The 24648-nt window shown below is 41.4% G+C and overlaps 1 protein-coding gene across 5 annotated transcripts in view; it reads left to right on the forward strand.

Annotated features, from left to right (window-relative positions):
* The window catches only part of TMEM117 (transmembrane protein 117), a 336585-nt gene that overhangs the window by 35279 nt on the left and 276658 nt on the right, over window positions 1–24648 (forward strand). For 4 of the 5 annotated variants that reach the window (XR_010302061.1, XM_064142216.1, XM_064142218.1 and 1 more), the window contains exon 3: window positions 3374–3506. The exons of the other annotated variant lie outside the window; for it this stretch is intronic. Coding sequence is in view for 3 of the 4 variants with exons in the window: in XM_064142216.1 (XP_063998286.1) it covers window positions 3374–3506 (133 nt within the window). In the remaining variant the exon portion in view is untranslated. The remainder of the gene's footprint in view (window positions 1–3373; window positions 3507–24648) is intronic. 5 annotated transcript variants of the gene reach the window in all.

Consider the following 24648-nt stretch of genomic DNA (forward strand, 5'->3'; position numbering starts at 1 on the left):
AGCAGGTATCAAACTGCAAGGGAGGTACCTTTTATCACTAAGCCACTCCTCTCAGTCAGGGTAAATTGCTCTTGCCATAGCATCTTCTACTTGATTTTTAGAGAAAAACAGACTTATTGTACAGTCCCCTTCTAGCTAGACATGGAGCTGTTGCAGTTTCCAGCATTGAAAGAGGAGTACAGGGGCTTGAGGCATGTATGTGTGTGTTTGGACTTCACTGCCAGAACCCTACTTGCAGGGTTTGCAGCCCTGCTACTGGAATGGTTTGTGCTCCTATGTTGCTTTTGCCCCATTGCAGAGCGTGGTTCACCCCACTTTCCTACCTATCACTGCTTCTGCCTCACAGTTCCCACCTTGTTCCAAAATCTGGGTCCTGTCAGAGAACACCCAACTCTGCTTACTCCAGCACTCAGATCCTACCTACCAATTCAGTCCATTGTCTGATCTCTGTCAGGTCCTCCAGTCCTTCTGTGCCAAACCTGCATCTCCGGTCTTCAGCTGCACACACCAGTCCTGGGATCTTCCTGTTTCATTTTGTGAATGAACATGTCATTTTGTTTTTAAACTAATTTCCCCCACTTAATAACTTCCCCCACCTGTCCAGCCCTAAGCCATGCCGAAACTGAACTTCGCAGTTCAACAACAGCTTCCAAAGATTGCCTCCATCCCAGACCTTTCAGCCTCTTTGCTCATGATACTTTCTGTCCTGCTCCTCGTCTTCCTTCTGATTTCTCTATTTTCATAGAATCATAGAATCAACCAGGTTGGAAGAGACCTCCAAGATCATCCAGTCAAACCTAGCACCCAGCCCTAGCCAATCAACTGGACCATGGCAATAAGTGTCTCATCCAGGCTTTTCTTGAACACCTCCAGGGACGGTGCCTCCACCACCTCCCTGGGCAGCCCATTCCAATGGCAAATCACTGTCTCTGGGAAGAACTTCCTCCTAACATCCAGCCTATACTTTCCCTGGCACAACTTGAGACTGTGTTCCCTTGTTCTATTGGTGGTTGCCTGGGAGAAGAGGTCACCCCCCCACCTGGCTACTGCACTGTCTCCTCATTAGATACTGTCCTTCTCCTTGGTGCTTGAATTATTGGTTGTTCTCCTTACTCTGCTTGCCTTCTGTGGTGGCACTCTGCCTTGCTGAGGGGCTTTTCAATATTCTAAGCATTCAAAGAACATATTAAAAAATGCACATTGTTTTAGCAAAAAACCCTCACTATTTGGTGTATTTTAGTTTATTAAGCATTACCCTGAGAAACAGTCATAACTCAAATACTCTAGGAAATGTTTAGCTCTCTGTAGCATGGTGACATTCTGTGTACATATTTGACTAGGAAATGAACAATAATTGTAAGAACAGTTTGTGGTCTCTTTGTGATATAATGCAGCAAAACTCTATGTCATAAGAAAGAGAATAACATAATTCTACACTTTCGTGGATCAAGTAGTTGAGTGTGGAGTGTAAGTGGTTTGCCCATAATGTCACTGGAGGTCTCCGATAGAATTTGAAATTGATTCTAAGGCTTGTGATATTTGCCCAGTGCATATCAGGCTGTTGGGAGAGGTCATCCCAGATGAGAAGTTCAGCAGTATTGAAGTATAAGACTTTATCAGAATCTCCTGTGTTGATATTAAGTGACTAGCAGATAGGAACACATCTCTGCCTTGTACCACCTCATGAAATAGAGGAATAATTCGACTATACAGCATTGTTATCTCAGTTTTACTGAGAGGAGGGGTGATTATTTACTTATTCCTCATAATGTATTTTTGTGTACTTTTGGGCTTTGTTATATGGAGTTTCCCTCTAGCCTTAGTAATTTTTTCATCATCACTTACTCCTGCAGTCACCTTCTCAGAAAAGCAAATAATCTCTATTTCTCATGAGCCAAAATGTCCTCAGTCCCTAATTCTAATCCATGTTTGTGTTTTTCACAAACTAGATAAACCTATATGATGAGATCACTATTGTCATATTGCAATGTATTTGTCTATGTGATGGTTTGGGTGTTACCCACCCCCCCACACTTTAGAAGCTGCCCAGACTAGTGTCAGCCGGGTCTGGGAATATAAATGAAGCTATTTATTTACAGCTAGCACAATATACAAGCAGATATTTTACAATATATACAGTTATAGACAGAAATAGACAAGGTAAAAGTAATACAGAAACACAACTCCCCTCCCAGAAACCTGAGTCCCCAGGAGGGGCTCTCAACCACACCTGCACCTTCCCCCTGCCCCTCTCAACCTTACCCTAGTCTCAAGGAAGAATAGAGGTTCATCCAAGAGGTTAAGAAGCAAAGGAAGGTGAGGTTAGGGAGATGCAGCTCAGCCAGAGCCCAGCCAGAAGGTGCCACAAAATGGCCAGAGTGTTATGTAGTGTTTTTCTTTCTTGTTCCCGTGCATCTCAGCGAGACTGTGAGGGGAGTAGACATCACCATTGTTTTCCTTTCACAGCCTATCATCTAGTTTTTTCTCACCAAAACATTCTACCCTGCTTCAAACTAGCACAGTCTATCATCAGTGGAAAGAGACAGGCAAACATCAAGATTTAATGACTGGTTTTGTCACTGATGAAGAAATGCCAGAAGTAATGGACCTCACACAGACTGAGTTCCTTATGATACCTCCACATTTATAAATAGACTTGCTTCTCAAGACACTGCTGAAATGCCACTAAAAGTGGGACTTGGCCCGAGATCTCGATCTTCCCCACTGTGGCATTTGCTTTGGAGTGTTAGAATGTAACAGTGATGATTCAGGCAGTTGCCCCTCCAGTCCATCACTCCTTCACAAGTTTACGCAGATACGTAACTCAACTGTTCTAGGTCAGCAGAGTGATAGAACTAATTCCAGTGAAAGAAAAAAAAACAAATAAAAAGGTAAATGTACTTTTTCTCTGGGTGAGTCACTCTCCACTTTTGCATGGCTGCTCAACTTCCTGTGCCAGCATGAGAGCAGATTAGAGATGTTAGTGGCTGAAACAGAATGACTGAAAGCTGCTGAATCAACACGTAGAATCACATATAGCGTATGCAAAACCATAGCCACATTTCAATCAGGTACCACAGGTGTGATGCAGACTCCTTCAGATTTCCACCTCAGTGACACTCTTTGTAAAGGTCCAAACAAGTTTTCAATAAGCTTGTGGGAAGAAACCTCATTATTTTGTAGGAGCAATATCTGTTCTTGATTAACTGCAGACAAGTAGTTCAGCTGTGTAATGCTAGATCTCCTCTCCCACACACAGTGGAATAATTTGGTAAAAGAAGAAATACAATTTAAGACTCAACTTTATTTTTGTTATCATTGAAACATGTATTTACTGACAAAAATATGCTTTCTCATAATATGTGTACCACAGGTCAGTTGCTCCGTCTGAAAATGTTTCGAGAGGACCATGGGTCTTGGATGACAATGTTCTTCAGTACCATCCTCTTCCTCTTCATATTTTCTCACATTTATAATCTGTTCCTCATCATGGCAGGGAATATGAGGTAGGTTACAGAGATTCTTTTTATCTCATTTGCTTTAGAACATATTCAACTGGAAACATAGTGCTTTATGGTGAATGAGAGCTTACCAAAATGTAAACATGTTAATATTCGCTGTTATTGCTGAGCTTTCTGAATTTAGGTAGAGTAGTAATTTAACTGGTTAATTAGCCAAGAAGATTAAAGTATCAGTAATAAAAAGTGGAGTCCTAGACTGATGATAGTAACTATTATGTTAGGGTACTAATGAACATGGTATCTGATTGGTTTTTTTTAAGTTGTTGTTGTTGTTAATTTAAAATTACAGCTCAACAAATTTGATTAGGAGTTAGGACTGAATAGTTTAAAAGTGTTACTATTGTTTACACTCTGGAAATTCAGAATTAACATAACAGCAGTTGAACCATCCAAAGCTGAGAAAGCTCATGCCCAAACAACAAATACTGAATGTGTAGTATGTTTTGGTTATGTCCAATAGTATTTGGCGGTCCAATTTGTTATAAATATTCTTTAAAAAACAGTATTTTTTTTTCCCCATAAAGTGCTGTTTCAGGGCAGAGTTATGATTGGCTGAGGGATGAACAGCTATCTTTTTATTATCTCTGGATTTATTTTAAAGGGAGCTTTTTATAGTGATATTTGTGACTTAATAAGAATTGCTTTCTTCTGTTATCTCAAAATTAACACTTTCATGTACTGATTTGCCAATCAAAAGCTATGTTATTACATACACACAGAACGAATTCATTGGACAAAAATACACAGTTGTGTTATGAAAGGCAAGACAGCATCTGAAACCCAGTATATATATATATATATGTATATATATGAGTTGAAGAACAGTGCAAATAATTGAATTGCTTGTTTTTGGCAGCATATCAGAGCCATACCAAAAGAGTTATTTAGTGGGCTGGGGTGTGGTGTGTTGTGTATTTTCAGTGTGTCAACAAAAATACACATTGTATAAAGTCCCGTTACCATGGTGACATAAACCAAAAGGTGAGTAGGAGGCAGACTGGATGTCACTGAATGAATCAAAACATAGACCAGCTGGGCTAATACAAGATTGTGTCACAAAGGCTGGTTGTGTTGATTCGGGCAAGGCAGGTACAGTAGCAGAATCGTTTAGGAAATGATCACTGTAATGCTGTGCTAAGTATGAATAGGTGCCTAATAAGAGGCAGAACAATCATCCCTGAAATGAGGAGAGTGGGAGCATTGCAGGTTTCTGGCTTCCTTATTTGCATAGTCATGCTGTTGTTAATATGTTAGGATTTATATTTGACATTTCTAATGCTCAAATAAACTATAACTAGCTGTTAGACTAAGCATTTACAGTTTTGAAAGCTTGACTCATGTCTGAAGATCAGACTTCATTTCTCCTAGTCAACATTCTTGCTCCCAGTATCTGTTACAAGTTTCCATTAGCTGTACTGAGGAGATTGTGTGGCAATCAGCATCCACGTTCATGCAAATAGTCACAGCCTAGTACTGAAATAGCTGGTGTCAGCCAGTCTGCCCTCTTACTTTCTGTGGGGTGAAGCGTCTCCTTTCCTGGAGCTTGTGCTCCAGCCCTAAATTTGCTGTGAATATTTTGGGAAGCTGACCATGCTGTGCTGAAATATGCTGCCTTTCTTGAATTGGACTGAAGGCTTGTTGCAACCGTTTTGAGCCTCCATTCCAGCAACAAGGAAGCAAGCAGATAGAAAACAAACAGTTCCAGTCTCAAACTGCACAGGCAAACAGAGCCCTTGATTCAGTCTTCCCAAAGTTGAGGTGGAACAAAGTGTAGTACTTTTGAAAAGAAGATTGCTACTACAACATGTTGCTATGATAAGGTATTTCAAAGAGTGAATTGTATTTTCATGAGTAATGTAATATAAATGTAATCCTCATGAAAGCTGTTTGCTTTGTGATTTATGGTTTGGTGTAAACAAGCACCTCTGTGCCTTACTGAAATGACTGACAGCAGAGAGACAGACTTCTATGATAAAGGTCAGAGTCTGGCTATATGGAGGTTACAGTCTTTGTAGAAACAACCTGACCTTCGTTCTTGCTAACTGCTATGAAACACAAGCATCCAGAGTATGCATCTTTCTAATACAAGGGCTGTAAGAGCCTTACAATTACTGTCTACAAGACTAAATGAAAAATACTGGGTTTTTTTTCCTCATGTGTTTGCTCCCTGCCATGTGTCTGATTTCATTTTGCCCTGTGAGCTGGCAGAAGAGTCTTTATTTTGGATATTTGATGTCATCAATGAAAATCCTGTTGTGGCTCATGAGTTAGGAGAATCACGTGTCTTGCATGTGCATGCCAGCGTGAATGATCACAGCAGAAGCACTATTTTGTTCAGGGCTCAAGAAAGCTGTGCCAGGAGTGCTTTAAAGTGGTAGGGGCTGTTTGCTGGGAAGAGCAAAAGCTGAACAAGTTACTTTAAATTTGAAGGTATATTACAGAGGTGTGGAAGCGTGACTATTTGAACTGAAAATGTTGTGATGGATTGGAATGTACCTTTTAAAGTCCCTCTTCTCTTTTCAGTCATGTTTTAAGGACTTTGCAGATTATGGCACTAGCCTGTTGCACATTATGACATTACTCTGGTACTCACAGTTGAATGTCTGGTGAGGAAACATTTCTGAAAAGCTGTCAAGAAAATGGTCTGCAGATATTATTTCTTACTGCTTCTCATCCCTGAAAACAGTTAAGCAGAAGCCAAGATGGGCACAGGGCCCATGCCTAGTCAGAGTGACTGATGGAAGGCCAAGTATGGTCGAGTCACAGGTTTCAGGAGCAAGGTGATTGTTATGCCTGGTTCTTCTCAAGAAAGATATGGAATAGAGAGAGAGAGATAAATGTGAAAATGTTCCAGAGTTAGGAAAATTTCAGCTGTTATTCAGGTTTATAGATGTGAAGACAATTTAGAGTGGAGCTGCAGGCATTAGAGAGCAGGGCTGGTCAAGGCTGCTGTGAGAATAATGCAGAAAAAGCTGTTCCTGCAAAAGTCAGAGTAACTTTAAGTATTGCTTTACACTCAAATAAGGAGAGATTTGTTTTGGAATAGTTTAAGTACTTGGAGAGCAGTAAAACCAATTGTAAAGGATTAGAAAAAATGTTATCTTGTGTGATGAGCTGTGTGTGGCTGATCTGCACAGTGGGAGTGAGGCCACTAAACTATCTCAATGATTCGGAATTTTCAGTGCAAGAAGGGCACTGCCAATAACATCTGCCAGTTGTATTTTCTCTCTGGCTGTGTGTTTGTGTTATTCAGTGATACGATACATTGCAAGAGGGACTGGGATACAACATGATGTGATGTACATTTGCCCTGGGATCTGCTCTTCATGCTACAAGTCTTGTGGTGATTTTGTGCACATGAGCTGAAGCACAATGTCTTTCATGTTGTGGTCCATCACACGTGTACACAATGGCCCTCTGCACAGCAAGCCCAGGTAGTCTTGGGAAGAGTCTAGTTGCCATGTAAAGTGGCTATCTGTGTCAAATCTGTCACTGTCACTTTCCTTGCGATACACTGTTTTTTGTCCTGATGTGGCTGAAAAGAAGTCCTTCCTTCATCCATCTTGAAACAGCTGTGGGAGACTGTTTGGAGATCTTATTTCATACTCAGTGCTATTTCCATCAACACTGTCCAGTGTAAAGTGAATAGAAGTTTCTTCCATGATTACAGACAATGAGAAGATAGTGACTACTCTCTTGTGGTACTCAAGTTCTGCTTTGCTGTTTTCCCTTCTGCAGAAGTGTTTTCTCAACTCTTGTAATTTCGTTGCAACATTTTCTTTGACCAGTGTTCTGAAGAGGGGAAAACAGATTGCCTGGAAGCTCAATCAGAGTGCTGTCTGTGGTCACTGGGTGAGACTGAGCAGCATGAACACCATCAGCACACCACGATCATCAATGACAAAGAACAGTGGTTGCACCATTTTTGGGTGTCACCCAGTCACACCGGGGCTATGAATGCATTGCAAGGTAGTTGTGTGGCCATCAGTCTGCGTGTTCATTTAGGGAGGTCACTGTGCAACCTACCTGTGAATATTGTGCGCTACTGGCCATGTCTGGGGTCCCACAACCCAGTCTTGATCAGTATGGCCATGTTCTTGCAGTCCTGAGCATGAGATTGTTAATGGTCCTTGGCAAAGTGAATTTGGTCCTTTAAATGCTTATACTATCTTATGCTGGACATTTTTAATAATACAGTTGGTTATTGGAGAAGACCAGTAACACTGGCCAAGGCTTCTGTTAGAAGCAGCAGAATTTTATAAGCAGGAGTGCTGTTGAACATTTGCAGCAGACTGCAACCTGATGTCTGTGAAAGTAGCTCAGAACCAAGTGTGTCAAAGTAAAGCCCTCAGAAGATTTAACATGCAGCTTGTTTTGCAGAGGGGATTTCTAGGAAGCTAGAGCCATCATCTAGCTTGAAGAATTTCTTAAAACCCTTTAGAATAACAGGATTTCTTGCAATGAAGAGTCACAAGGATGATGTGAGAATAGCATGGAATTTTATGGCAATGTTTTATGGTATTGCATGGTAAAAAAAAAACCACACCAAAAAGCCAAACCAAACCCCAAACAAACCTCATCAGAATCCTACTCTGTCTGCTGCTCAGAGTTGTGATGCTTTTCAGTATGTATTTAATATATAATGCCTGTCTCAGCTGCCCATCAGCATGGAGCCCTTTTGTACTAGAACAGCATCTATTTTAATCATAACCATTCTGTGCATGCCGTTCAGGCCTTATGTACTCTAATACAGGTGCTGTCCTGACAGCTATTCATTAACTCTGGGTAATGCTTGGAGTTCTGTGTGGTTCCCGATCCAGCGAACTCTTGCAACAACAATTAACTTTGTGGTATCTGAACAGGTAAGGTTAAGTGCAGGTCTTGTACATCTGTTAGCAAAGTACCACTTACTTTCGTGTTTATTTGTTAGCTGAAGTCATTTAGATTCTTGAATTTAGCAGCGATTTCGAGTTGAGTAGCACCTAACAGATAAGAAACAGAACTTAATTGATTAACACTGTGTTTGCAACATAAATGATAAGAAGAAACTTTATGTTTTAATCAGATGAGAAAGAAGATTACAGAGGGGTGGGGGAAATATTCCTGGTGTTTATTTCAAGGCCCACGTGGTGGCAGCAAAGGGCACATTTTAACAGGGATCCTTTCTAGGACAGTTTTTCTCTGGATTTTTGTGTGCCACAAGCAAATTCACAGCCCTTAATTTATTGTGATTTTCTGCAAAGAAATTCTGGGACTTGAGCTGTCCAGAGACTATCCCATGTTTTTTCTTTCTCCCTCCTCCCCCTGGTTATGTGTGACTTTATATTCCTGATACACTAAGATAATCTTAAATCAGTACCTGTGCATGCTGAAGTTTTTCTGGTTGTTCTAAGTGGATAATATATTGCCTAAAGGAAATCCATTCTCTCCTTGGGGAACCCTTGTCAGCAATTAATGCTTTGATATTTAAAATTGCAACACAGTGATGTACTTCCCATATGACACTCAAACATCAGTTTGGGCTGCTTGTCTTGCAAATTTCATCAGGCTTGTTGTAGATTAAGCAATTTTCAATTGACCAAAGGATACATCATTATTCAACATTGTAAAGTGTCATTAAAATGGTAGACACAAACCATTTCTTCTTTTGATGCTAATTGTCACATTACTATAGCAATAATGCAAGTTGTCAAGATTGTCTTCTTTTGAGTGCTGAATGTGTCGGGAAAGAGTTTGGTGTGAATGTATTACCTGTGCTGTCAAAGGATTTCAGTTGCTCTTGTAAAGCAGGAGGAGAGAGTACATCTTTTTGGAGTATTTTTACCTTCCCTTATTGATAATTTCTTTCCCAGAAGTGTGAAATTGCAGCACAGTTTACATTAGTAGCAGAAATTTCATTGGAATAAAAAAATACTCATTTCATTACTTTTAATTAAGATTTGTTTTGAAGACGACTTTATGTGATTTAGTGAATATGGGGCCAATTAGAACCTGCAATTGAGAAATGTACAGGGTGCTGCACTTTGGCCACAACAACCCCATGCAGAGATACAGGCTGGGGTCGGAGTGGCTGGAGAGCAGCCAAACAGAGAGGGATCTGGGGGTGCTGATTGATACCCGCCTGAACATGAGCCAGCAGTGTGCCCAGGTGGCCAAGAGAGCCAGTGGCATCCTGGCCTGCATCAGGAATGGTGTGGTCAGCAGGAGCAGGGAGGTCATTCTGCCCCTGTACTCTGCACTGGTTAGACCACACCTTGAGTCCTGTGTTCAGTTCTGGGCCCCCCAGTTTAGAAGGGACGTTGAGATGCTTGAGCGTGTCCAGAGAAGGGCGACGAGGCTGGTGAGAGGCCTTGAGCACAGCCCTACGAGGAGAGGCTGAGGGAGCTGGGATTGTTTAGCCTGGAGAAGAGGAGGCTCAGGGGTGACCTTATTGCTGTCTACAACTACCTGAAGGGTGGTTGTGGCCAGGAGGAGGTTGCTCTCTTCTCTCAGGTGGCCAGCGCCAGAACGAGAGGACACAGCCTCAGGCTGTGCTAGGGGAGATTTAGGCTTGAGGTGAGGAGAAAGTTCTTCACTGAGAGAGTCATTGGACACTGGAATGGGCTGCCCGGGGAGGTGGTGGAGTCGCCGTCCCTGGAGCTGTTCAAGGCAAGATTGGACGTGGCACTTGGTGCCATGGTCTAGCCTTGAGCTCTGTGGTAAAGGGTTGGACTTGATGATCTGTGAGGTCTCTTCCAACCCTGATGATACTATGATACTGTGATACTAAATAGGGTTTGCATTTCATTTAAGAAGCTGAAACAAGGAAATGTCTATACACATAAAACAGCTTTCTATTAAAGCTATATTATGTATATAGCTTTCTATTAGATACTTTACCTTTATCAAATTAGTTGCTATTCCTTTTCCCTTTTTCCCAGTTGCAGCTACATACAGATTGTTGTGTCCCTGGAAGTGTGTACTTACTGTAGGCATGGTACCAGATCCTATTCAGGATTCTGTTTTCATGTGTTTGACTGCTTTTTGAAGAGTCAAGGATGACTCATCATTAACATAATTTCTAGAGAGCTTTTAGGAACAAATAGGAATGTGTTTCCCTAACTTCTGTTACTGTTCCACAAAACTTCAGGGTCCACAGTTCATCTATATTAAACGTTCAGACTACCTTCCGTCTACCCATCCATACATTTCACGACCTTTATGTTTGTGTATCCTTTGTATATATTTCTTTTAGTTATTTATCTATACTGTAGTCATGCCATAAGGCAAACCCTATATTGCTGTTTGTCTTGTTTGGTGAGGGTTTTTTTTGTTTGTTTGTTTGGTTTGGTTTGCTTGTTTTGTTTTGTTTTGTTTCAAAGGGCTTAATATTTGTCTCTACTGGGTTGGCAAATACAATTCTCTTATATTGTGAGATTCAGAAACTTCAAACTTTTGTGAACTACTGAAAGAAATTATCTCAAATTCAGAAGTACTCTGTGCCATTCTCAGAGATTAATCCTTCAGGGTCATCCTGAGACTTTCCCAAACAACATGTAAAAAGCAGGGATGCCCTTAGAGTACATGTAGACTCTGAACAGCACAGACTGTGGCAGGTTTCCCCTATTTAGGAGGGACATTGAGATGCTTGAGCGTGTCCAGAGAAGGGCGACGAGGCTGGTGAGAGACCTTGAGCACAGCCCTATGAGGAGAGGCTGAGGGAGCTGGGATTGTTTAGCCTGGAGAAGAGGAGGCTCAGGGGTGACCTTATTGCTGTCTACAACTACTTGAGGGGTGGTTGTGGCCAGGAGGAGGTTGCTCTCTTCTCTCAGGTGGCCAGCGCCAGAACAAGAGGACACAGCCTCAGGCTGCGCCAGGGGAGATTTAGGCTTGAGGTGAGGAGAAAGTTCTTCACTGAGAGAGTCATTGGACACTGGAATGGGCTGCCCGGGGAGGTGGTGGAGTCGCCGTCCCTGGAGCTGTTCAAGGCAGGATTGGACGTGGCACTTGGTGCCATGGTCTAGCCTTGAGCTCTGTGGTAAAGGGTTGGACTTGATGATCTGTGAGGTCTCTTCCAACCCTGATAATACTGTGATACTGTGATACTGTGAAAGTTTAATATATTGCTCCCAGAATTTAAATGGCTGCAGTCTTGAAGTGGTGTCATGGGATTAGGCAATTGAATCTGCTTCTGAGTGTTCAGTTACCATGCTGATACCATGCTGGCTTTAAAACCAACGTGCTGGCTGGAGCAAGGTATCACGGGGCTTGTAGTTTGGATTGTAACAGGAGAGGCTTCCTGTTTCTGGTTGCTGGTTCTGGTTTCCAGGATGGACATGCTGGTCAGGCCACACCTTGAGTACTGTGTCCAGTTCTGGGCTTCTCAATTCAAACCCTATGAGAAGAGGCTGAGGGAACTGGGGTTGTTTAGTCTGGAGAAGAGGAGGCTCAGGGGTGACCTCATTGCTGTCTACAACTACCTGCAGGGAGGCTGTAGCCAGGTGGGGGTTGGTCTCTTCTCCCAGACAACCAGCAACAGAACAAGGGGACACAGTCTCAAGTTGTGCCAGGGGAGGTACAGGAAAAACCTTAATCTCTAGTAAATTTCAGAGGGAAGGAGTAGTTTTTTAGGATTTCATAAAGGAAATTTAGTGTAGAAAAAAAATACTGAGGAGATTAATGTTTTTCATGCTTGCTTTATTTATCTGTTTGTTTGATGGATACTAATATACATTTGTGGTTTCCTGTCTCTGTGAGTTTTCATGCCAGGTTTTGAGTTCTTCAATTTCTGTATGATCCAGGATTTTTGCCTGGTAATAGCTGCAAGACACTGCTTTCTTTTACTGGTAAATAACAAAGAGTGTCTCCAAACGTTTTCATCCTTCTTAATAGAAACACATTTTAAACCTCTTTTCCCACTACATTCACCTATAGATTTTGAAGTGGGTGTTTTTATTTGCTATGCAGCAACAGTATGCAGAGTTTTGAGACAGGATTCATTACCCTTTTTACATATTTTTTTGTGTTTGTGCCAAAACTGTTTATTATGTAGTTTCAGCACCCAAAGGAACTTCATGCTTGAATAAGAAGCCAAAACACCAGTTACAGCAAATTGATGCAGTTATTGTTTTGAATAAATCATTCAGCGGTTGCTTGGGAAAGTTAACAGTCAGTCCAAAACTCCTCAAGAATTCAGATATCATTTTGAACAATGTACAAGTAACTACTTATAGCTGAACCATACAGCAGAAATAAAACTGTTAAATTAATGACAATATTTTTTGTAATAATGAATATACCCACATCTATCTCCATATTGCCATTGTTCAGCTAAATCTAGTGCTAAAGCATTATAATTAATATGGACTTTTCAGGATTATCAAGGTAAAATGGAGTTACATCCACTAAGGTATTCACCTTGTCCATTCTGTAGGGATAGTCTGTGGAAGGAGAAACAGTATATTTTAGAATGCTCTTGGTTGTGTTTGTAAATCAATACCACAGTATCACAGTATCACCAAGGTTGGAAGAGACCTCATAGATCATCAAGTCCAACCCTTTACCACAGAGCTCAAGGCTAGACCATGGCACCAAGTGCCACGTCCAACCCTGCCTTGAACACCTCCAGGGATGGCAACTCCACCACCTCCCCAGGCAGCCCATTCCAGTGTCCAATGACTCTCTCAGTGAAGAACTTTCTCCTCACCTCGAGCCTAAATTTTCCCTGGCACAGCCTGAGGCTGTGTCCTCTCGTTCTGGCGCTGGCCACCTGAGAGAAGAGAGCAACCTCCTCCTGGCCACAACCACCCTTCAGGTAGTTGTAGACAGCAATAAGGTCACCCCTGAGCCTCCTCTTCTCCAGGCTAAACAATCCCAGCTCCCTCAGCCTCTCCTCGTAGGGCTGTGCTCAAGGCCTCTCCCCAGCCTCGTCGCCCTTCTCTGGACATGCTCAAGCATCTCAGTGTCCTTCCTAAACTGGGGGGCCCAGAACTGAACACAGTACTCGAGGTGAGGTCTAACCAGTGCAGAGTACAGGGGCAGAATGACCTCCCTGCTCCTGCTGACCACACCATTCCTGATGCAGGCCAGGATGCCACTGGCTCTCTTGGCCACCTGGGCACACTGCTGGCTCAATTTCAGGCGGGTATCAATCAGCACCCCCAGATCCCTCTCTGTCTGGCTACTCTCCAGCCACTCCGACCCCAGCCTGTATCTCTGCATGGGGTTGTTGTGGCCAAAGTGCAGCACCCTGCACTTGGAGCTATTGAATGCCATCCCATTGGACTCTACCCATCTGTACAGGCGGTCAAGGTCCCGCTGCAGAGCCCTTCTGCCCTCCAACCCAGTCACATCTGCCCCCAGCTTGGTGTCATCTGCAAACTTGCTGATGACTGACTCCATGCCCTCATCCAGATCATCAATGAAGATGTTAAAGAGGATGGGGCCCAGCACTGATCCCTGAGGGACACCACTCGTGACTGGCCGACAGCTGGATGTGGCACCATTCACCACCACTCTCTGGGTCTGGCCCTCCAGCCAGTTCCTAACCCAGCATAGAGTGTTGCCATCCAAGCCATGGGCTGACAGCTTAGCCAGCAGTTTGCTGTGGGGGACAGTGTCAAAGGCCTTGCTGAAGTCCAGATAGACCACATCCACAGGCCTCCAAATTTATATATTTATACAGGTATAAATATATATTCCTATATATATATATATTCCTCTCTCTGTATATATATATAAGGGTTGGACTTGATGATCTATGAGGTCTCTTCCAACCTTGGTGATACTGTGATACTGTGTGATATATATATTCCTATACCTACAGAGATATATATATATATTCCTATAGATGAATTCTAATGATATATGTCTCTTTCTGGAAAAAAAAGAAAAAGTCTCTTTTATATTCTGAAGATTATACTTTTCCCTAAAGACATTACTGTGAGTCTATTATTTGAAGCTTTTCCTTTTATTTTTTCAATTAAGTAAAACTTAGGTATAAGCAACACTGAATTCAGCAATTTAGGAGTGAATGAGCTTGTAAGGAGGTGATTCTCCCCCTCTGCTTCACTCTGGTGAGACCCTACCTTGAGTACTGTGTCCAGTTCTGGAGACCTTATTACAAGAAAAATATAGACATGCTGAAGCATGTCCAGAGAAGGGCCATGAGGATGATCAGAGGGTTGGAGTACCTCTCCTGTGGAGACAGACTGAAAGAGTTGGGGTTGTTCATTCTGGAGAAGAGAAGGCTCCAAGGAGACCTAATTGTGGCCTTCCAATATCTGAAGGAGGCCTACAGGAAAACTGGTGAGGGACTTCTTAGGATGTCAGGTAGTGATAGGACTAGAGGGAATGGAGCAAAGTTAGAATTGGGTAGATTCAAATTGGATCTTAGGAAGAAGTTCTTCACCATGTGAGTGGTAAGGCACTGGAACAGGTTACCCAGAGAGGTGGTGGAAGCCCCATCGCTGGAGGTCTTTAAGGCCAGGCTGGATGTGGCTCTGAGCAACCTGATCTAGTGTGAGGTGTTCCTGCCCATGGCAAGGGGTTTGAACCTAGATGATCTGTGAGGTCCTTTCCACCCCTGAGAAATCTGATTCTATGACTCTAAGTTTCCAAGATTGCATGCTGAATTAGTATTCACGTATGCATGCAAAAATATTAACATAAAATAGTCACATTTTCCAAGATGAAAATTTTCCATGCAGAGATTTCTTACAGAAAGTTCTTCAGTACCGTGCATCTAGGCTAGAAATATTTTGCTACTTACCAATGCTCACCTAGCAAAGTGGGAATTTATTTTTAGAGGCATTTCTACTGGAAAAGAATCAGCATGACTGTGATGGAAAGCGCAGCTGGTTGTAAAAGTTATAATGAAAGATTGAAAATGACATGGCTAAAATCTATCTAAATGGAAGCAACCCTTTTAAAAAACCCTGTGATAAAATAGCTTTCAGGGACACATGCTCTGCAATGTAAAGGTACACAATGGGTTCTGCTTCTTTCAGGTGACCCATTGTAATACCTCCAGTCTATCTGACAATTCTAACTGAGAACATAAATTGATACCAGGTAACAGCAGCATTTGACACCTGCAATTAGTTCTCCAGTGGTGAATGAATGATAACAGAATGAAAGAACCTTCTTCTAGCCTTAAAATGCATGTGAGGCTAAAAAGGCTAATATTCCTATAGCACTTACCCGTCTGAAGTAAAGGAGGATAACACTCTGCTCCTAAGCAGAGTGGGGGAATATGTAAAGGCCCTTTTATCTTGTCTTAGAGGAGTGAAGGTGAGAACTTTCTGACACCTCCCCATACAGCAGGTCCACTCTGCTTAGGAAAGCAGTGGTAGAAACCTGCAGTTTTGGTTCTGTGACACCAGCTATTAGTGACCTTCAGGTACTATGTTCCTTGGGCTTAGTACTGAGGTTTGCAAGACTGCCTCAGGACACCTTACATTATAGACTTCAAAACATGGAATCATAGAATGTTTTGGTTTGAACAGGACCTTAAAAGGTTGAAAGCCTGGATGTTTCCAGGGCTGCAAATATTCCACTTAGTCTCTGGTCTCATGTAGCAAGACATAGCACTTGAGGTTGCAAAGGCATCTTTTAGCCTTTTTTCAGAGTTATATTATTGATGATTAAAAATCACTTCCTCACAAAATTTGCCCACTAGAAACATTCTATGTTGAAATGTTGTTTTTTTTCATTTATGCATAGAAAAGTGTCAAATTAAGTTAGGATGGAAAAAATTGTAACAAAAAAATCCTGTCACTAAGTTGAAAACTTACTTTAAAGTTTCAACTTACTGTCAGGAGTGTTCTGCTTATTGAATCTAAAGCATAACACTTCATAATAAATCTAGCTGTGATCATTTCTTATGACTCAATAACATCCACTTTTTTTTTTTCCAGATATTTCAGGGTGTTGGTGGGGGGTTTGTTTGGTTAGTTGGTTGGCTTGGTTTTGTTTGGTTTTGTGTTTGTTTTGTTTTGTAAGAATTGTCTATCTTCTCAAAGAAATGGAGAGCAAATGCTCATTTCTCATTTCACAGAACCACAGAATGTTAGGGGCTGGAAGGGACCTTGAAAGATACCAGATACCTTACCAGAGCAGGATCACTTAGACCAGATCACACAGGAACACATCCAGGTGGGGTTTGGATATTTCCAGAGAGAGAGACTCCAGAACCCCACTGGGCAGCCTGTTCCAGTGTTCTGTCCCCTCACAGTGAAAAAAACTTTTGCTCATATTTCCATGGAACTTCCTATGCCCCAGCTTCCACCCATTGCCTCTTGTCCTGCCATTGGGCATCACCAAGCAGAGTCTGACTCTATCTTCTTGGCACTCACCCTTTACGTATTTATAAACATTAATGAGTTTGCCCCTCAGTGTCCTCCTTTGGCATCGTTGAGGGGGAGAACTTTGCTTTTAACCTGTTGCTGAATGCATCCAGTGTTCAGGAGAAAAGCCATACTCTAGGATATTTCCACACAGTGGATGTTAAGATCTGAGTTCTTCCTCTTCTGCTTCGACTTCTATTACAGCTGCGTAAATGACGTGATTCACAGTAAATGATCAGAGTACACGGTGTCAGAGACATTGCTTGAATTCTGTAGGGATGAACATTGCATATCATTGTATGTTTCCATCTGGTTTTACTGATTCCAGCTGCTTTTCATTTTAAAATGAGAACAGAGTGAAAGTAAGTAATTTGTTACTGTTTACTGCAGGCTTCTGCTCAGGATTTACCCAAACCGTCTGTGATTTTGTGATTAAAAATTACAGTAGGCTGGGCTAGAAACTTTTAAATGCTGCTAGGACCTCTACAATTCTTAATCTAGAGTTTCCTCTCAATAAATTGTTACTGTTTTAAGGGAAAACACAGTGGCTGGGAAACGGAGAGGCATTGTATCTCTTGCAAGTTCCCTGGGAATATCTAAGGATCTGGTTGGAGATCCCAGACTCCCAAAGGGAGGCTTGAGATCACCAGTGTGTGTTCATTTTAGAGCAGACTCCGTGGCACTTAAATCAACCTATCTTATGGTACTGCCTTCTAGCTGGAATCTATTGTAGAGGTTACAGACTGAAATTCCATAGTAAATTGGAAGTGTTTCTACTGCAGGCACAAAATCAAGACTTGTCTTTTAAAATGAGCCTAACAATCAAAGGAAAGGTAAAGTCTTGGAAGTAAAATTCAAAAATATGCAAATTCTAGAATAAAAGAATAAATCTGAAAGAAGTGTTTATCAATTATTAAGAACTTAGATACTCTTGTCAGGACTCTGGTTCCATGCAGGAGCTGCAAACAGTCTCAGAATGCCACAGGACCAGAAAAAAGCAAATGGTGTGTCAGAAGAGCTCCTTGTTCTCCAGAATAAGCAGGAAATCCCACCGCTTGCTATAAAAAGGTGTTTGAGGAAATAAGTAATACAACATGATTTAGAATGGTCAACAGGATGCATATACCACATGTATGCCACTTTCCAAAGAAAGTCTATTGAGACAAAAAAATTGATGAGAGTTGTGCTCAGATTTTGGGCAGTTGGCCAATGTTCACTATGCTTTGCCTTGAGATGCTTAATGATGAAACAGTGGAGTTGTCAGGATTGCTTAGGGTTTTGCTATTATCTTTCATTGTAACAGATTTCCTGTCTAGACCAAAGGTTACTACCTGTCACCCTCCTTTGCTGAATTAACATCAGCATAGTTCCACATTAATTTAATTTATAGTATTTGTTATAGAATTTATATTTAATACTATTGTATTTGCACAGATTATAATCTAATTTATAGTATTTATTATATAATTCATATTTAATACTAATGTATTTTGCACAAATTATACCTTGTCAACATTTTTTTCTCAGTTCAGTTCCTAATTTTAACCTTTACATTCATTACTCTTTGTATCATAAAGGGACCATCTCTTTTGTTAGTGGAAACTTGACATTTAGTTGAACAGAAATGTTTGTGGAGCAGGTGAAGAGCAATGTAGTTATCAGCCGTGAATAACTGTTGCATATTGACTTATGGCAGCAGATAGAGGATTTTAAACAGAACTCTATTTGGAGACAAAGATTGGAGTTTTGTAATTTATTTATTTTGGGGGTGAAGAGCCACAGTGCATGCTGTGAAGAGAGGCTATGCACTACCATGTGTGAGAGGAAGTTGCACTGGTGTGCTATGTTGAGGCTATCTGGCATATTTTAATGAGAGAAATTAGATTATAGGCTGTGAAAAGGAAACAATGGTGATGTCTACCTTGCTCATAGGCTTGCTGAGATGTATAACAACAAGAATAATACAGTCACTGTGTGTCTTTGGGTGCCTGTAGTTTTCTCCCTGGCCTGCTTTCAGTGTAACTAATCCTTCTGCTTTTTAATCCCCCTGGCCAATCCTCCAAACTCACCTTGCACATAAGGCAAACTCTGGGATAAGGTAGAGGGGTGGAAGGGTGGTTAGGAGCCCCTCCTGGGGACTCTGGTTTCTGGGAGGGCTGTTGTGTTTCTGTATTACTTGTATATTTCTGTATATAGCTGTATATATTGTAAATATCTGCTTGTATATTGTGCTAAGATGCAAATATAAAGCTTAATTCTTCAACTTCCCACTCGGCTGAGTCTAGTCTGGGTGATTTAATAAGTGTGTGTGTGTGGGGGGAGAGGGGGTAATACCCAAACTGTCACAACTGGGAAAAGAAAGGCAGGGAGGATCTTTGTGTTGTCCAAAGCATCAATCAGACTTCAGACTTAAGGGAGTTCATTACAGCATAGTTTAAATGAATCTTTGTTTTCTAAAGATCCTGTTTTGCCTGAGGTTTATTAGAAATAAAAATGACCATGGTTAAAAAAATTTCCATGTATGTAAATCATCTTGTCCATTAATGGTTAACAGAGAAACTAGGTGCATCTTGTTTGAGAGAACACAGTCGTGAAGGAGTGTTTATGTAACACACCAAGCACATGAAGTTTTAGTAGGTTTTCAGAGGCTATGGTTTAAGAGGTCTTAAGCCTGCGAAATGTTTATCTCAGGAGACAGGAGAAGTAAGAGGAAAACAAGTATGCGTCAGACAGTGTTTGGGAGATGCAGGCTTTGAAAAGTGACCTTACACATCCCTAAGGCAGTTGGATTAGACAAATATGTGATAAACTGCTTGTATCTGTTTGCAACTGACTGGTGTCATCTGAAAAGTGACCCTGGTCTTCACATTTATGTAACAGCCTACCTTTGTAGGTCAGCCCGGATCTGCTGATATTTACTGGTTCTTTCTGATTCAAAACAGACAGTGTAGATTGCACACAGAAGCAAAAAGTGGTGTAAGGTCAAACCTCATTCTTTCTGTTGATGTTGTTTGGGTTGTTGTAATAAAAAAATGCAGAATCTGTTTTTACTTTCTTCAGTCTGATTTCCTGATTTGTATTTTTCAGGGTAGGAAATTCAATGAGAAAACAGATTTTGTTCATTGGAAGATAGAAAAAATCCTGGTTTAGGGGCAGGGTGGGTGGATGATCATGATAAGGGAAACCAAGTAGATGGCTCACAGGTAGTGTAGCCTGTAGTTTCTCTAGCAGTGATGAGGTCTTTTGTATTAGTGGTATTAATCGAGGGAGTTTTCGCTCTCTGTATGGAAAGCTATGTTGAAGTTACACTATTAGAATTAAGGCAGCTAGAGGGCACTGTGGCTAAACATTTGTGATCTGCATTTCACCAGCCCTGATTTACTTGCCAGACATACGTTATAATTAAGATATTCAGGATTAACAATAGCTTTAAAGTTACCTCTCATCTCGTTTCTCATTTCTAGAATGCATGAAAATTACTATTAAAAAAAAAAGAGTTTGAAAGATATGCTCTTTCTGCCTGTCATGAGCTTTTGAATGGAGAGCCAAAAATATGCAGAGCAGAGTATTACTGAATTCTCACTAAAGAATGTACTGACTGTAAACCATATACATATTTACAGTGCCATCTGCACGTTTTCAGATGTTGAAATATTCTATCCATTACCCACATTTGTCTAATTAATACATAATTGTTAAGGGAAGTTGTAATCCATATGTTGTACTAGGGCCTTTATGTATGTAGGTAAGTGACAGAGGAGATCATAGAATCATAGAATCAACCAGGTTGGAAGAGACCTCTAAGACCATCCAGTCCAACCTAGCACCCAGCCCTAGCCAGTCAACTAGACCATGGCACTATGTGCCTCATCCAGGCTTTTCTTGAACACCTCCAGGGACGGTGCCTCCCCCACCTCCCTGGGCAGCCCATTCCAATGCCAATCACTCTCTCTGTGAAGAACTTCCTCCTAACATCCAGCCTATACTTTCCCAAGTACAACTTGAGATTGTGTCCCCTTATTCTGTTGCTGCTTGCCTGGGAGGAGAGGCCAACCCCCACCTGGCTACAATGTCCCTTCAGGTAGTTGTAGACAGCAATGAGGTCCCCCCTGAGCCTCCTCTTCTCCAGGCTAAACAACCCCAGCTCCCTCAGTCTCTCCTCATAGGCTTTGTGTTCCAGGCCACTCACCAACTTTGTTGCCCTTCTCTGGACACGTTCCAGCACCTCGACATCTCTCTTGAATTGAGGGGCCCAAAACTGGACATAGGACTCAAGGTGTGGCCTGACCAGTGCTGAGTACAGGGGCAGAATAACCTCCCTTGTCCTACTGGCCACACTGTTCCTGATGCAGGCCAGGATGCCATTGGCTCTCCTGCCCACCTGGGCACACTGCTGGCTCATCTTCAGCCTACTATCTATCAGTACCCCCAGGTCCCTTTCCTCTTGTCTGCTTTCCAGCCACTCAGACCCCAGCCTGATATTCTTATGTATGTCAAAAGTTGCTTCACGGTTGAAGGATTTGATGCAATGCATAAAACAATGTGAGTTTGTTAGGTCTTTACTCGGTTTGGGAGACTTGAGTAAAACAAGAATGATTTTCTGTAACCTCATAACAAGCAATGTTTCATCTGTAAAATTTATCTCATGGAAATTTTACAGAAGAAAGATTCCAGACTTTGACTTACAGAGAGTGTCAGCTTCTGAACACACAAGGTTGGATATAAAGTCAGATTATGTTATATAGATTTCCTTAAGGAGTGCCTTACCCTTAGTGTGACCTCATTTAAACCAGTAGAACAACCTATTGTGACTCGGTGCTCATACAAATGAAGTACACCAATCTGTCCAAAAGTAAACTGCTAGGAAGTAGTAAGTCAGGTGCCAGGTAATTCACTGTAAATCACAAGGTTGTCATTGCTGGATATGTGATGCAAGCACAGCTAATGGAGAAAATAAATAGTCTTTACAAAATCTGCCTCTAAATAGATACAGAAAGTATATTGAGATGTTTAGGGACATGGTGCAATTTAAAATAAATGCTTCAGAGTGCTAACTTTTGTCTCCTGTATAAAAACACTGATAACCAAATGAAGCATTACATTGTTTTTCACAGTTCCAGAGTTCTTTTGGCTTAATGTTTCATCAGGATGTAATATGGCTGTGTACATGGTTCTTTAATGCAGTGTTTACATCTGACATGTCTAAATGCTTTTATGTACATAAATCACAGGCTGATTAACTTCTTTTACTTAATTATACCATCTATTTGATGGAACCATTTATTAATCCTACCTAATTTGGTGTGTGCTAGTAACTGTTCACAATTATGCCGTTCATCTGGGATTAGTTTCATGCTGTGTGTTGCAGCTGCATCATGACTCATCTCCTCTCTTTTGTCTCTGTTTTGTTCAGGAAGGTGACAATATAGGTAACAGCTGAGCCAGTTACCAGTCTTGAGTTTATTGGTGGATTAAGTGCATGCTCAAGGCAAAGATAAAATTATTTCTGTCCTTAGGGAATGAGATTTTTTCTTTTCAGGCTTCTTATGATTGAGCCTATTGCCTGATTTTTTGCCTTGTTATTTTCGAGGGTCATTGAAAAATATGTGTCTGCACATTCACAGCAGCACTAAGTATGTCCCATAGAACATCTGAATTTGCAGAGGCTCACAGGCAGTAAATACAAATATTGAATTTTTGTCACCATAGGAATAGCTATTCTGTTTCTGAGAATATTGCACAAAATATGCTTCTAAAAATGTTAATTGGAACCTACTCTACTGACTTAAACAGTTGCACTAAATGTATTAAATTAATGATTTCTAAGATCTGTTAACCAGTTTAACTTTCAGTACTTTTAACAAAAAGCAATTGACTTTGGTTTGGTTGTTCTTTGCTTTCAAGGAGAAAACTGCTATAGTAAACCACCAAAAGGAAATGGAATTTTGTTGGAGTAGATATGAAAAGAACCAATTTGATCTGCTCTAATCCTTAGATTACAGAGAAACTTTCCAGGATAGCTGATTCCTCTCATTAAGGCTCAGCCTCAGTGTAAAAATAAACTCTCTACATGAATGCTTTGTCAGTTTTGTTTGAGGCAATTGTTGTTCTCTTTTTTTGGCCTCTCTTCTGTCCATCAGGAGACTTGTGTGAGTCCCTTCTGGTACATAGTACAGAGATTGAAACTAGGATAACTCAGGGATTCAGTAGAATGCATGTTTTAAATAGAAGTCCTCCTAGCAGTTCATTCTTCAGGCCATCTATGTTATAAGTGTAGTTTTGTATGATCCCAGAATTCCACAGAAAAATGTTTTTCCTATATTATTTAGGTAAATTAACCTAAACCAGGAGAAGTATTCCTCTGCACCAATGTTTTGTGACTCTTTGTACTGTGATTTCATGTGCATGTAATGAAACCTGAAAACTTCTTTTGTTCTCATCATTTGATAATCTTTTAAGCCCAGTGGGCAGTTTTGGTCCCCATAATAATCATTGTTGACAGTGTGCTATATCTAAGTATTATAAGACCAAAGACAGATAAATTATTTCTCTTGCACCTGTTCTCTCCTTGTTTGTGCATCATAGTCAGATAGGTAGTTAGAAAGACAAGATGGATCCAAGTCCTATTTGTACAGGCTGGAGAGCTGAGCCAGGAGAAATTGAACGAAATACAAAGATTAGTGCAGAGTCTTGCACCTGGGAAAGAACAGCCCCATGGACCAGTCCAGACTGGAGGCTGATCTGTTGAAGAGCAGCTCTGGGGAAAAAGATCTAGGAGTCCTGGTGGGCAACAGGATGACCTTGAGTCAGCAATGTGCCCTTGTGACCAAGAAGGCCAATTGCATCCTGGGGTGTGATTAGTAGGTTTGAGAAGTTCTCCTCCCCTTAGGCTCTGCCCTGGTTAGGCCACATCTGGAATACTGTGTCTAGTTTTGGGCCTCTCCATTCAAGAAGGACAGGGAATTGCTTGAAAGAGTCCAGTGCAAAGCTATGAAGGTGATTAAGAGAGTGGAACTTTTAGGGAAAGGCTGAGGGAGCTGAATCTCTTTAGCTTGAAGGAGACTGAGAGGTGGCCTCATTAATGTTTATAAAAATGAGAAGGGTGAGTGTCAGGTGGCCAGAGCCAGGCTCTTCTCAGTGATGTCCAATGATAGGACAAGGGACAGTGGATGCAAGCTGGAGCATAGGAGGTTCCATTTGAACATAAGGAAAAACTTTCTCACCGTGAGAGTGACAGAAACTGGAACAGGCTGCCCAAAGAGGCTGTGGAATCTCCTTCTCTGGATGCATTGAAAATGTGTCTGGATGAGTTCCTGTGTGACCTGCTCTACATGGTCCTCCTTGAGCAGGGTGGGTAATTCTGCCTTGGCAAGGAAGTTGGACTTGATGATCTCTGGACGTCCCATCCAACCTCTAAAGTTCTGTGATTCTGTGACTTCGTCATGTTTTGAGGTCAATTCCAACCCCTGACATTCTGTGCTTCTGTGATACTGCTAAAAGACTTTCCCAGACAAATGGAGACAAGAATTAATGGTCAGGCTGTATTTTTACTAATTAAATGGTGTATATTCAGCTCCCTGCCTCCTGAGTACCTGACATTTATGTGGATACAAGTGCCTAGTCACACGGCTTACTGAAAGGCATCCTGTGATTGAGGTAAAATCCCTCCCATAACCTTCTCTTAGAGACAAGCTTGCTTCCCACTCCTCCAGGCTTTGTTTTATGCAGTATGACTGCCTGTATCTTGGGGTTCATGAAATGGTACCTAGTTTTGAACATTAATGAGTTTGACAATGCTCAGA

The sequence above is a fragment of the Pogoniulus pusillus genome, chromosome 4 (genome assembly GCF_015220805.1).
Source record: "Pogoniulus pusillus isolate bPogPus1 chromosome 4, bPogPus1.pri, whole genome shotgun sequence".
Lineage (NCBI taxonomy): Eukaryota > Metazoa > Chordata > Aves > Piciformes > Lybiidae > Pogoniulus > Pogoniulus pusillus.